Genomic DNA, 14276 nt, shown 5'->3' with positions numbered 1-14276 from the left:
CCCCCCCCAGGCAGCCACTTCCTCAAGGCCGGAGGCTGTTTATGCGAGGATCCGAGAGATTTGCATTGGGGCCCGGCGGGGAGCCGCTTCCTGGTCAGAGGGGCGAGGCCCGTGCCAGGCACTGGCCTCGGGGCAGCGGGCCGTACTCCGGGGGGCCTCGCGGGGGTGGGGAGAGCTGAGAACTCGGGGGGAGGGTCCCAGTCGGCCGGGCGGAAGTCTGGAGACCCTCCGCGTCTTCCTGTTGCAGGGAGGGTGACCTACATGCCAAGCGCTGCCCCTGCGCCATGGACCGCGGCCAGCCCAGCCCGGAGCTCGCGGTAGCGGACCACGTCGCCCCCGGCCCGAGCGTGATCGCGCCCGTGCGCGCCGTGGTCCGCCTGCGCCGCCGCGTGCGCCTCCTGCGCAAGCGGTGTTTTTCGCCTACGGCCGTGAGGCCGGACTCCGAGCCCCGGGCGCCGCGCGCGGACCCGTTCCAGCCTCAGTTCTTCACCTTCGACGGTCCGGCGGAGCTGTCCTCGAGGCCGCCGCGAAAGAAGCGCCGGCGCAGCCGCATGGTGCTCTACCCCGAGATGTCGCGCAAGTACCGGCCGCGCGCGGAGCGCCGGAGCCGCGCTCAGCGTTGCCTGTTGTTGCTCGTGGCCATCGTGGGCTTCCAGGTGCTCAACGCCATCGAGAACCTGGACGATAACGCGCAGCGCTATGACCTTGACGGGCTGGAGAAGGCGCTGCAGCGTGCCGTGTTCGGCCAGCAGGCGGCCGTGGAGCGCATCGTGGCGCTGCTGCGGGACTACCTGGCCACGCACGTGCACAGCCGCCCGCTGCTCCTGGCGCTGCACGGGCCCAGCGGCGTGGGCAAGAGCCATGTGGGCCGCCTGCTGGCGCGCCACTTCCGCGCGGTGCTCGAGGACGGTGCGCTCGTGCTGCAGTACCACGCGCGGCACCACTGCCCCGAGCCGCGCTCCGCGGAGGACTGCCGCCAGGAGCTGGCGCGGCGCGTGGCCGACGTGGTGGCGCGGGCCGAGGCGGAAGAGAAGACCCCGCTCCTGGTTCTGGACGACGTGGAGCTCCTGCCGTCGGCCCTGCTGGACGAGCTGCACGGCTTCCTGCAGCCGCAGCGCTCGCACCATTTCCACAATGCCATCTACGTGCTCCTCAGCGGCAATGGCGGCGCGGAGGTCACGCGCTTCGTGCTGCAGAACGCGTCCCGCGCGCGGGCCCCGCGCGCAGACGGCGCCCACGGGGCCGGGGCCGCGGCGGTGGCGGCACAGGCCGAGGAGGAGCTGCGCGCCAGCCTGAGGGCGCTCCTGGTCCGCGAGCACCCGCTGTGGCAGGTCGCGACTATCGTGCCCTTCCTGCTGCTGGACAAGGGGGACGTGGTCAACTGCTTCCGGGACGAGATGGCCGGGGAGGGCTTCTATCCGGAGCAGGCCCGCGCCGAGCTCCTGGCCGCGCAGCTCAGCTACTACCGCGCGGCTGGCCGCGAGTTCGCCGTCACTGGCTGCAAGCAGGTGGTGGCCACGGTGAACCTTTTGTAGCGCAGGCGCCACCGGACGCAGCGGACGCGCCCACTGGCCCGACGGGACGTTGGTTTGACGGGGGCAGCTGGAGGGAGGGGGCCCTGTGGATTTGCCCCAGGCCTCTAAGCCTCAAATAAATCTGCCCATGGCCCTCCGCCGGTTCACACTGGGACCTGGGGGGATCGGTGGGGCTGGGTCAGCTCTGAGCTCCTCTGCCCATTCCAACCTCCCTCAGAGCCCCAATCTGCCACCTGCTGGGTCCTTAATCCAGCCTGCGTTTTTCAGCGCCAGTATGTCCCACAGGGCTGGCTCCCCAGGAGTGGGTACGTCTGTCTCCGTGGGACAGAGCATAGATGACGGCAGAGAGGGTGAGCAGACCCCAGGGACACACAGCTGGTCCCCTGCAGAGTCGCACGTGACCACGAGTCTCTCGGGTGCCCGCAGCAGCCGAACACACTCCCCCACACACACCTGCTCACCCCGGGGGCCTAAGGTTCCGGATGCTTCACCACTGCAAGAATCCCGTGGGTCTGCCTGGACTTCTCATGGCCTCTTGGGCCCAGGAGCTCCCCGGGAGGCAAAGGGATGGGTGGGGGGCTCCACCCAATGAACTGGTCCAGTGGAATATCCCCTAAGTGGTCCAGAAGGGGGACTCTCTCAGGGTGACAGCAGCAGGAGGTGGGTCCAGGTCGGGGGCCCTGACTTCCTGGATCCCCCTACACTGCCCACCAACCTGCTCCAGGGTGCTGAACTCGGGGGAGGCCTCTGAGTAGGGATCCCTCAGACCGCAGAGGTCCACTGCTTTCCAGGCCTGGGCCGGGGCCTCACGCTCGCCATCCTGGCTTCTCCGCAGCCTTGGCTCCGCAGGCTCATGTCTCCCCGAGCGGGACTGCAGGAACCGCGCCGGCTGCCTGGGGCGGGTGAGCCTTGGAGCCCCTGCTGGGCTGGGCTCCCAAGGGGGGTGAGGCAGTTTCAGTGCTGTCTCGTGGTGGGCACGCGGGTCAGCACGGCCCCACCCACCCGGGAGGAGGGCGCGGCCTGGGAGGTGGGGGGACAGGAGCACAGCTAGGGGGCCGAGGGGAGGGCTGGTCAGGGTGGAGGCACCGCCAGCGTGGACTGTGCCAGGAGCTCCAGGCCCCCACCGCCGAGCTCAGCCTGACCCCTGCCCTCCCAGAACCTCAAGGACCACGGGGGCTGGTGTCTCTAGAGAACCTGGCAGACGCTCCATCCCTGGGAGTCCCGCATGGTCACAGCCGCCTCGCCGCCATCCATTCTCTTCGTGGTGGTCATGGTGGTCGGCTGCAGACCTGGATGGGCTGAGGTTTGTCAGGGAGAGGAGCCTGCCCCGGCACAGGGAAGCGGCTGACCTGCCAAGCTGCCACGCAGCCCCTGCGCCCCGACGGGAAGGGTGGGGAGGGGGCGCGTCCTGCCGGGAAAGGCTGGATTCCTGCCAGCTCCAGGGCTCCCTGGGGGCTGCGAGGGATGGCCAGTTTGCACGATGCTTCTAAACCAGGAGCCAGGCCTGCAGGTATCTAGCTGAATACACCAACCAGACAGCGGGTTGTCCAGAGACGTTGCTCTAACCAATGCGCTTGCTCTGTAATTTTATGTCATTGGGTCTCTGCTTCCCCAGGGGCATCTAACCACTTGCAGCAAGAGGGGTTTGCTGCTGCAGACACCTCCTTGCTCAGCAAGTAGGTAATTGCAGGCTCGTGGTTACCTGAAACCACCTTGGCTGATGACTTAAGTGACCGTCACTGAGCTGAAACTGCTTTGGCTCCGGAGTGGCTAACTCTCCTAATGTCAGGGAGAGATTCCTCATTATGTGTCCATTGGTGCTCATTCCCGTCCGTGGGAGGAAAGCTCTCCCTCCAGAGGTAAAGGCAGAATCGCTTATGCCTGCTGGAAGTTCTTGCTTAAGCCACTTATAGAGGTTTAATGGGACGGATCAACGTGAGGCTTCTGTTCAGTTATGTCAGGAAGACAGGACGGCGAATGCAGCAGGGCACACCGTCCTGTGTTCTCCAGCCATCAAGACAATGGGCTGCCCAAGCATAAAGGCCATCCCCCAAACTTCCACCTGTGGAGGTGAAACCAGGGCGCACACATAAAGCCTCCACACGAGTGATGGAATCTATGGGTTCCTTCATTGGCGCAGAGGCACTGGCATTACTTAGCCAAGGCTCGGAAGTTTTGTTTTTACACAACGGGAAGTTACCTAGATGTACAGATATGTCAGCAAGTTTACAGATGACTCAACTTGCATTGCCAGCACCGTTGAACTTTCGTGCAGATATTCAAAAGATCTTGTTTTCCTATCCCAGGGTTGGGTCAAATTGAAGCAAGGGATAAATTTAGGTGGGCGTAGCTCCCTAACTCTATAAAATGGGCCTGCAGAATAATTTGGACAGACAGCAGCATCTGGAACCCCAGTGAAATTACTTATAGGCCGAACCAAAAGGCCATTGCTATGCTGGGCCAGCTGAGGATTCCAATGGCAAATTGAGCAATCCGAGAGGTTTCCCCCTTTCTTCAGGGACGGGGAGATACGAATGAGGGTGTTGTCCTTCCGTAGAAGGGAGGGAGGAACGAGGTGAGGGACTGTATTGGAGTAAAGGTATACAGGCCTGGTCCAGACGTTTTGGGAAAGCTGTTGGCCTCAGATGTCCTCTGCTTCGGGTCCTAATGGGCATTATCTTCAGGTCACCAGAGAGTGTACAGGTCCAGCTGGGATTTGGTGCCTCCTTTAGATGTGACACTGAACCCTGGAGTCCCCTCTCGAGTTCGTTGGCACAAGCGTTGGTCAACAGGACTTGACGGGGCCCTGCCGGCAAGGCTGGAGAGGATCCTTTTGGAGGTGCCTTTTCCAGTACGTAGAATCTCCAGGCTGTGGGCTGTGACGTTCGGGGTCTTGGTCTTCCGGGAGTGCGCTGCAAAAGGAGTGCTCTGCCAGAGCTTGGTGATTTTCTTTCTTTCTTTTTTGGTTTTTTTAAATTTAATTGAAGTGTAGTTGATTTACAATGTTGTGTTAGTTTCAGGTGGACAGCACAGTGATTCGTTACACACACATACACATACGTTCTTTTTCAGATTCTTTTCCCTTATAGGTTATTATAAAATATTGAGTTGGTTATCTATTTTATGTATAGTAGTGTGTATATGTTAATCCTAACTATTTTCTTAAACTTTTTTTTTTTTTTGGCCGCACCATGTGGCCTGCACGATCTTAGTTCCCCCACCAGGGATCAAACCTGGGCTCTCGGCAGTGAGAGCACGGAGTCCTAACCACTGGACCGCCAGGGAATTGCCCAACTGGTTATTTTCAGTAGAAGCAATGAGGCCTTTACAGTGCAGGAGTATTTCTCCCTTTCTCAGCTCGGATCAAAGAAGCAGGAGCCACGTGCTTTGGGTGTCCTGTTCAGGGACAACAGGCTCCATTGAACGTGTGCACATACGTCCACTGTCATGAAAAACAAAAATACTTAATAAGAGTTTCAGAGCTCTTGAGGGACCAGGTTAGGGAGAAACTGTAAATGCTTCAACCTTTGATGCCAAGGTACACTTTGCCAAATTGTTTTCAGTTATAGACAGCTTAAAGGAGAGGAGAAAAGGGGATCCGTTGTGTCTGGAAAACAAAACATTAAAGCAATTGGTTTTCCATTAGAATTTTAGAAATTCTTACACAGTTCAGTCGTATGATCTTAGAGTTATAAGAAAGAAAACTGTTTCAGAGTACCTGTCAGAGTCCTTTCCATGAATCTCTTTAAAGAGGAACACATTTGGAGAAGCATCAGAGTAAAGCAGTAACTGTAATGACAGAAAGACTTGAAAATGCCCATTATTAAAAATCTGATGAGAATTCATTGTAATGGGAGTGGCAAGGGGATCAGCTTATCTCTATGACATATGTTTAAAATGGTGAGCAGTTGGAAATTCCTTGGTGGTCCAGTGGTTAGGGCTTGGTGCTTTCACTGCTGGGGCCCGGGTAACTAAGATCCTGCAAGCCATGCAGCAAGACCAAAAAAACCAAAAAAACAGAAACAGAACAAAAATCATGACCAATAACATTATATCAGGACATCTCGGAATTTAGCAATTTCATATGATTTTGAGCACATGTTAATATGTACCTATACAACTATAAGGTTAAAAGATTCTGTATTCCTTCTTATTTAGAAACCTATTACAAGCTTCCCATGTAATCTAGCTCATCAAATAAGTCTGATTAGTTCAGCCTTCTACCAGGTGAGAGACAAATCCTTTGAGATTCTCCAGGGGCCCTCTGGAAGAGCCCAGTTCGTGCAAGGTCTGTAAGACTTCATTTAGAACTGATTTGGGGTAAGTTTGTCAAAAGTAACAAAAGGTTTTGGACATTTGGCCAAACAGGACCACAGATCATTATGAAATGATACTTAATTATCTGTCTGACCAAAGTAACAATAAAAGATTTCAAAGGCAAATACAAGAGGTTACATAGTTGTAAGCAAAACTTAGCTCTTTTAATATTGAGAAGAGGACTTCCCTGGCGGCGCAGTGGTTAGGAATCCGCCTGCCAATGCAGGGGACACGGGTTTGAGCCCTGGTCCGGGAAGATCCCACATGCCGTGGAGCAACTAAGCCAGCGCGCCACAACTGCTGAAGCCCGTGCGCCTAGAGCCCATGCTCTGCAACAGGAGAAGCCACTGCAATGAGAAGCCTGCGCACCGCAAGGAAGAGTAGCCCCCCTCGCCGTAACTAGAGAAAGCCCACGCAGCAACGAAGACCCAACACAGCCAAAAGTAAATAAATTAATTTTTAAAATAATAAATAAAATTTTAGAACCACAGTTCTCCAATTTAATCTTAAGAAAAACAAGTTTGGGAAGATTGAAAGTTCCCTGTAATGGCCATGATAATTCTGGATTACGTTTAGTTGGTTCAGCCCCACTTAGTTAAAAATGAGCATGTCGGGGAAAAAGAAATGAGCATGTCAGGGTCCATAGCTTTCAAACATGAACCTTCCAGAGTTCCTGAGGGAGGGCTGCCCTCAGAGCATTTAGATGACCAGGATCCCTTTTCCTTAAGTTCTCCTGGAAACCCAAGAAAGTTGCTGGAGTCCTAGCCCAGATTCCAAAAGGAATAAAGCAAATTATTGGATTCCAGTTAGCTCGATCCCCCTCACTCTTGCACACTCCGGAAAACAACTGAGTATTCACCAAGGGCGAAACCTTGAACCAGAAAGGATGAAACCTCTCCCCTGAAAGGACAAAGCCTTTCCAGATCCCGAAAAAAGCCAGAGAACTCAAAACGCAAAGAAGCAGTTTGGAATACAAGAAGAGACTCGGGGAAGTGATGAGCATGAAGGGCTCACAGTGTGGGTACCTTGCTCCATTCCAGGGCCTGTCATCCCTTGGGGTTCGCCTCCTTCAGATCCCACTTCTGACACCATATAAATACATCAACTTTAGTAAATGGTTAAGCCAGTTATTTTACCAGCGAAAGCAAGCTTATTCAGGAATAGCAGAGGAATTGCAATTTGGGATGTGGAAACTATGGCAGACAAAAAAGCCGAATCTGGAGAACAAGGAGGGGGGACTTGCTTTTATAGGGAAAAGGCGGAGTAGGGAGGGGCTGTGATAGCCAAAGATTCCATTGGAGGAGCTGGGGGTTCAATGGAGTCTTCCCATTGACTGGGCCCCTGCAGTCTCTGATTGGCTGGGCTGTCGGGGGTGGAGGGAAGTTTCCTTCCTCCTGACTGATGGTAAGTAGAGGCACCTTCCTGTCCAAAATGTAGGCGGAAATCTCTTCCGGTTTGGGGTAATTGATGTGCATATTCATGGAGAGAGCTCCCTACAGACCCGTCCTGACTCCAGCTGTAACTGAGGGTTCTATAATTAATTCCACAACTTAAACTTCTTGTGACTTTATTTTGTGCCTTTTAGTTGTCCAGTATTTTCCTATGCTTCTTTCTTCTTATTTCTCACTTCTTTTTGTACTGGTACCCTCCAATGCCCAGTGTTCCATTTTCCTCCTTAATTGGTTGGCAGTTATACCACGAACACCTAACCTAACACATCTTATAACCTCACTGGAGCAGTGAAGGGACTTTCCATCACATGGGCTCCCATTTAGCCCTCTCCAACCTAAGGACCATTCTTGTCCAAGTACTTTAACTCTGTCCCTTTGTTTCAACCCTGGATATTTTATTTTACTGATTTATTTATGAACTAGCTCCTTCTTTCTCAGATGCTCTATAATCAGTGTTCCAGGTTGTGTATGTGCCTGTGGACTGTTCTGGGCTCTCTGTTGCCTTTTGTGGGTCAGTTTGTTTTCCCTGGGCCAAGATCATGCTGTCCTGATAGCTACAGCTTTATAAGTCTGCAGAAGCCATAATAGCTAGCGGGATATCGTTATTCTTGAAGAGTCATGTGGCTCTTCTTGGGCTTGTTTTTAATTTGATTTTGTTAAATTCTTTGAAAAACCGTTTAGGATTTGATCAGAATTGCATTGACTCTACAAATCAATTTGGGGAATAATGATCCCTTTGCCCTACCATACACTTATTAAGGGCTGATTTAATGCTTTTCAGTAAAGTTTGTAATTTGCTGTAGACAGGTCTTGCTCGTTTTTGTTAGATTTATTCCCAGAAACAATACATTTTTTGGTTGGTATTGTAAAGGGTTACTATTGTGTAATATAACATATGTCAAGAAACATGTATAAAACAAAATATATATTTAAAGTTTTATGGGAATTCCCTGGCAGTCCAGCAGACTCAGGTTTTCCCTGCCGTGGCCCAGGTTCAGTCCCTGGTAGGGGAACTAAGATCCTGCAAGCCATGTGGTGTGGCAAAAAATATATATAAATAAATACAGAAATTAAAAAGTTTTACTGTAAAGCAAGCACTCATGTGCTCACCATCCAGGTCAAGAAACAGGATGTGGTCAGTCTCCTAGGAGCCCCCTAGCCTCCCCTCTACTCACTGGCTCCCACCGGGTGGGAGTCCTCCTCGGTGCCTCTCCCCTGCCCCACTTGGTAACCACCCAAATTTCAAGATAATTACCACCTTGGTGTTTTCTGGTTTTAATATTTATTTATTTGGTTGCACTGGGTCTTTGTTGCGGTACTCGGGATCTTTATTGTGGCATGCCGGATTTTTAGTTGCGGCATGTGGGATCTAGTTCCCTGAGCAGGGATCGAACCCAGTCCCCCTGCATTGGGAGCACGGAGTCTTAACCAGTGGACCACCAGGGAAGTCCCTACCACCTTGTATTCTTCATACTTCAGCCACCTAAATTTATAACCCTAACCAGTCTGGTTTAGTTTGTTTTTTATGTTGTAGCTTTCTTGTTTATTTTTTAAAGAAACAGCTTGATTGAGGTATCACTTCCATACCACAAAATATACTCGTGGACAATTTATTTCTATTTTTTATTTTTTATTAAAAATGTTTATTTATTTATTTATTTATTTTTGGCTGGGTTGGGTCTTCATTGCTGTGCGCGGGCTTTCTCTAGTTGCCTTGAACGGGGACTACTCTTCCTTGCGGTGCGCAGGCTTCTCATTGCAGTGGCTTCTCTTGTTGCAGAGCACGGGCTCTAGGCCGGAGGGCTTCAGTAGTTGTGGCGCACGGGCTTAGTTGCTCCGCGGCATGTGGGATCTTCCTGGACCAGGGCTCAAACCCGTGTGTGTCCCCTGCATTGGCAGGCGGATTCTTAACCACTGCACCACCAGGGAAGTCCCGCTAATTTATTGATTTTTAGTAAATTTGCAGAACTGTGCAAATATCACCACAATTCAGGTTTAGAATATTTCCATCATCCAGAAAGATCCATCCTGCTCGTTTTCCATGAATCCCTGTTCCTACCTGTTTCTCAGACAACCACTAATCCTCTTTCTGCCTCTATAGGTTTGCCTTTTTAAAAAAGCATTTCAGGGGACTTCCCTGGCGGTCCAGAGGTCAAGACTTCGCCTTCCAACGCAAGGAGTGAGAGTTTGATCCCTGGTTGGGGAGCTAAGAACCCACATGCCTCGCAGCCAAAAATCCAAAAAAACATAAAACGGAAGCAATATTGTAACAAATTCAATAAAGACTTTAAAAATGGTCCACATCAAAAAAAAAAAAAAAACCTAAAAAAAAAATAAAAAAGCATTTCATACAAATGGAATCTTTTGTAGCTTTTCACATCTGACTTCTTTCACTTAGCACGTTTTTGATGCTCACCCATGCCGTGCCCTAGGACATATCGGCAGTTGGTGTCTTTCTTTCTATTGCTAAATAGTATTCCATTAAATGGATCAAAGACGTTTCGTTTACTCATTCACCAGTTAATGGACATTTGGATTGTTTCCATTTTTTTGCTCTTATGCATAAATGGTGCAAGGAACATTTGCCAAAAATTTCTTTGTATGGACATGTGTTTTTATTTATCCTGAATCAATAACAAGGAGTGGAATTGTTGAGTCATATAAAAAGTTTTTTTTTTTTGTTTAATTTTTAAAGACACTGCCAAACTGCTTTCCAAAGTGGCTGCACCATTTTCATTCCACCAGCAGTGTATGAGGGTCACAGTTTCTTCACATCCCTGCCAAAACTTGTTACTAACAGTCTTTTTTATTACAGCGATACTAATGTGTGGTTTTACTTTGCATTTCCCTAATAACTAACGGTGCTGGGCATTTTTCCATGTGCTTATCAGCCATTTCTATTATTCGGGTTGTTTGTCTTATTATTGAGTTGATCTTTATATATTTGAGCTATAAGCGTTTTATCAGATACATGATATGCAAATATATATTTTCTCCCAGTCTGTAGGTTGTTTTTAATGTTCATAATTTTAAAATGTATTTTTTGTTTTTTAAATATTTTTATTGAAATACAGTTGATTTACAATGTTACATTAGTTTCAGATGTACAAAAAAGTGATTCAATTATATATATATGTGTGTGTGTATATATATGTATATATTTTCTTTTTTCACATTCTCTTCCATTATGGGTGATTATAAGATAGTGAGTATAGTTCCCTCAAAAGTGTCTTTTGGGGCTTCCCTGGTGGCGCAGTGGTAGAGAGTCCGCCTGCCGATGCAGGGGACACGGGTTCGTGCCCCGGTCCGCGAAGATCCCACATGCCGCGGAGCGGCTGGGCCCGTGAGCCATGGCCGCTGAGCTCGCGCATCCGGAATCTCTGCTCCTCAACGGGAGAGGCCACAACAGTGAGAGGCCCGCGTACCGCCAAAAAAAAAAAAATTTCCTTTAAAAAAAATAAAAAAAAAAAAAAAAAAAAAAAAGTCTTTTGAAGTGCAAAAGGTTGGTTTTTTTTTTTAGTTTTTAATTTTTATGAAGTGAAATTTCTTTTTTCTGGAATGGATCATGCCTTTGATGTTGTATCTAAGAGCTCTGCTTAATCCAGGGTCATAAAGGTTTTTCTAAGTTTTTTAAAAAATAAATTTATTTATTTATTTTTGGCTGCATTGGGTCTTTGTTGCTGTGTGTGGGGTTTCTCTAGTTGCGGTGAGCAGGGGCTACTCTTCGTTGCGGTGTGCAGGCTTCTCATTGTGGTGGCTTCTCTTGTTGTGGAGCACGGGCTCTAGGTGCCCAGCTCAGTAGTGTGGCTCGCAGGCTCCAGAGCGCGGGCTCAGTAGTTGTGGCGCATGGGCTTAATTGCTCCGCGGCATGTGGGACCCTCCCAGACCAGGGCTCGAACCTGTGTCCCTGGCATTGGCAGGCGGATTCTTAACCACTGCACCACCAGGGAATTCCTATTTTATGTTTTATTCTAAATGGTTTTATGTTTTTAGCTCTTACATTCAGGTCTATGAACCATTTTTGTACTAATTTTTGTACATGCTGTGAGATGAGGCTCTAAATTAATCTTTTTACACGTCAACATCCAAGTGTCCCAGCACCATTGTTTGAAAAGACTTTCGTTTCCTCATCGACTTGCCTTGACCCCTGTGTCACTTAGGGTTCGCCCAGAGGAAAAAAATCAGTGGGAGATATATTTTAAGGAATTTGTTTCTCGAATCAGTTTACAAGACTGTAGGGCCTAACTAGGCAAGTTAAAAAAATCTTAGGGGAGGAGTTGGAAATGGCAGGCTGGACCTCTGTCATGAGTTATCCAGAGATAGAGTTTCTTCTTCCGGGAATTTCAGCTGTGCTCTTAAGGCCTTTCAGTGGATTGCGTTAGGCCCATCCAGGTCGTGGAGGATATTTTCCTTTTACCTAAAGTCAAATGATTATGGACTTCCACTTCATCTGCAAAATGCCTTCACAGAAACACCTACGTCAGGTTTGGACTGAATAACACTTAAAACTGTCCGTCATAACATGTCTGTAAAAATGAACAGATTTGTACAGATCTGTTTCTGGACTTTCAATTCTGTTCCATTGATCTATATGTCTGTCCTTATGCCAGGACCACATTCTTGGGATTCCTTAGCTTTACGGTCAGTTTTGCAATTGGGAAGTGTGTGTCTTTCAACTTTGTTCTTAGTTTTCAAGATTTTTTTTTTTTTTAAGGTTTTCAAAATAACATTTATTTCTTAAAAGTTAACATGTGCATAGTAGGAAACCAAAGAACACAAGGAGCAAAAAACAGTCATCCATCATCACAAGCAATTTATCATTTGATGTGTCCTTCTAGGTCTCGTTTGTGTATTTAAACACAACTAAGCATTTATTTTTATGTAATTAAGATCATACAGTTATGTCTCATGCTTTTTCACACATCATGAATATTTACCATTTCAAAGTCCCAAAGCTATGAGTATTTTGATAACCAAAAATACACTACACCAACTCAATCTGGAAGGGAAAAAAATGTAATCCTTTCTAGTTTTCAAGATTTTTGTTGTTGTTGTTGTTGTTGTTATTCTGGGTCCTTTGCCTTTCTATATAATTTTTAAGATCAGCTTGTCAATTTCTGGGGGGGAAAAAAAAAGGACTTCCTGGTCTTGATGGAAATTACATTGACTCTACAGATCAAGCTGCAGAGAACTGCCATCTTAACAATATTTAATCACACTTAGAATTGCTTTTCAATTCCTTAGGTCTTCTCTAGTTTCTCTCAGCAATGTTTGTAGTTTTCAGTGTGCAAGTCTTGCACTTCTTTTTTTCAATGTATTCCTGAGTATTTATTCTTTCTGATGCTTTTCCAAGTGAAATTGCTTTTTGTTAATGTCATTTTCTGGTTGTTCATTGCTCGTATGTAGAAATAAAATTGAATTTTGTATATTAATCTTGGATCCTGTGACCCGTGGAACTCATTTTTCAGTCCTAGTGATTTTGTGTGGATTCCTTAGGATTTTAAACGTGTAGGATCATGTTTCTGTGAATAAAGACAGTTTCATTTCTTCCTTTCCAGTCTCTATGCCTTTCTTTTTCCTGCCTGATTGTACTGGCTAGAACTTTCAGTACAATGTTGAGTAAAAGTGGTGTTCCTGATCGTAGGAGCAAAGCACTGAGTCTTTGACCTTTTAAGTAGGATGTTAGCTGTAGATTTTCGTGTAGATGCTCTTCATCAGTTTGAAAAACTTACCTTATATCTTTTGAGTATTCAGAGTTTTTATCATGAATAAGGGTTGGATTTTGTCAGGTGTTTTTACTTCATATATTGAGAGGATCATGTGGTTTATGTTCTTTATTTATTAATATGATGTATTAGGTCAATTGATTTTCAGATGTTGAAACAACCTTGCATTCTAGGATTAAATTCCATTTGGTCATGGAGCATAATCCTTTTTATACGTTGCTTATTCAGTTTGTTAATATTTTATTGAGGACTTTTGCTTCTATATTTAGGAGGGATATTGGTCTAAATTTTTGTTTTCTTATGATGTCTTCATCTAGCCTTGGTATCAGGATAATTGTACTAGTTTTCTATTAATGCCATAACAAATTATCACAAACTTAGTGGCTTAAAACAACACAAATTTATCATCTTACAGTTCTGTGGGTCAGAAGTCCAAAATGGGTCAAAGTAGACTGAAATCGAGGTGTCAGCAGGGCTGGGGCTCCTTCCCAAGGCTTTGGGGAGAGTTTGTCTCCTTGTCTTTTCCAGCAGTTTCTAGAGGATTTGCCTGCCTTCCTTGCCTCGTGATCCCCTTTCTCCATCTCAAAGCCAACAACATGTGTCCCTCTGACCCATCTACTGTCATCACATCTCTCTCCGACCATAGCCAAGAGAAGTTCTCTTATTTTAAGGGTCATTGGCTAGATTGGCTCCAGCTGGATAATTCAGGATACACTCTCTCTATCTCAAGGTCCATATCCTTAATTACGTCTGCAAAGTCCCTGAGTTAGTTTTAGTAATTTGTGTCTTTCTAGAAATTTCTAAGAATTTATCCAGTTCATGTAAGTTGTCTAATTTATTGACATAAAGTTTTTATAGTAAACCCTTATAACCTTTGTAGAAAAAATTGTTTCAATTTGTGTTTATGTTTCACCTAGTATAGCCTTCTAGATGTACTGTCAGATTCTAGCCTTTCATAGTTGAGCTATCTTAGGAATCTTTGTAAATTGACACATGTACAATTCTGTACTTTCTATTTCTGCAAAAAAGACTGTTGGTAAGTTTGATTCATGTGATTTGATTAATATTGAATCTGTAGGTTACTTTTAGGGTAAACTGACATCTTAACAGTGCCAAGTCTTCTAACACACGAATGCAGGATTTCTTTCCATTTATGTAGGTCTTTAGCTTCTATCAGCATGTTTTTTATTTATATATATATATATATATATATATATATATATATATATATATATATATATATATAT

General features: G+C 47.2%; 1 protein-coding gene and 1 pseudogene across 1 annotated transcript; one reads left to right on the top strand and one right to left on the bottom strand.

Moving 5' to 3' along the window:
• The first annotated feature begins 284 nt into the window (after positions 1–284).
• On the top strand, positions 285–1535 carry TOR4A (torsin family 4 member A). Its single transcript, XM_007458931.1, has one exon. The coding sequence runs from the start codon at positions 285–287 to the stop codon at positions 1533–1535; it is 1251 nt and encodes a 416-aa protein (XP_007458993.1).
• A 143-nt stretch (positions 1536–1678) lies between these two features.
• Positions 1679–14276, bottom strand: part of LOC103075368 (60S ribosomal protein L30-like) — a 13395-nt pseudogene continuing 797 nt past the window's right edge.

The sequence above is a fragment of the Lipotes vexillifer genome, unplaced genomic scaffold (assembly GCF_000442215.2).
Source record: "Lipotes vexillifer unplaced genomic scaffold, Lipotes_vexillifer_v1.1 scaffold636, whole genome shotgun sequence".
Taxonomy (NCBI): domain Eukaryota; kingdom Metazoa; phylum Chordata; class Mammalia; order Artiodactyla; family Lipotidae; genus Lipotes; species Lipotes vexillifer.
This window is presented reverse-complemented; position numbering and strand designations above follow the sequence as displayed.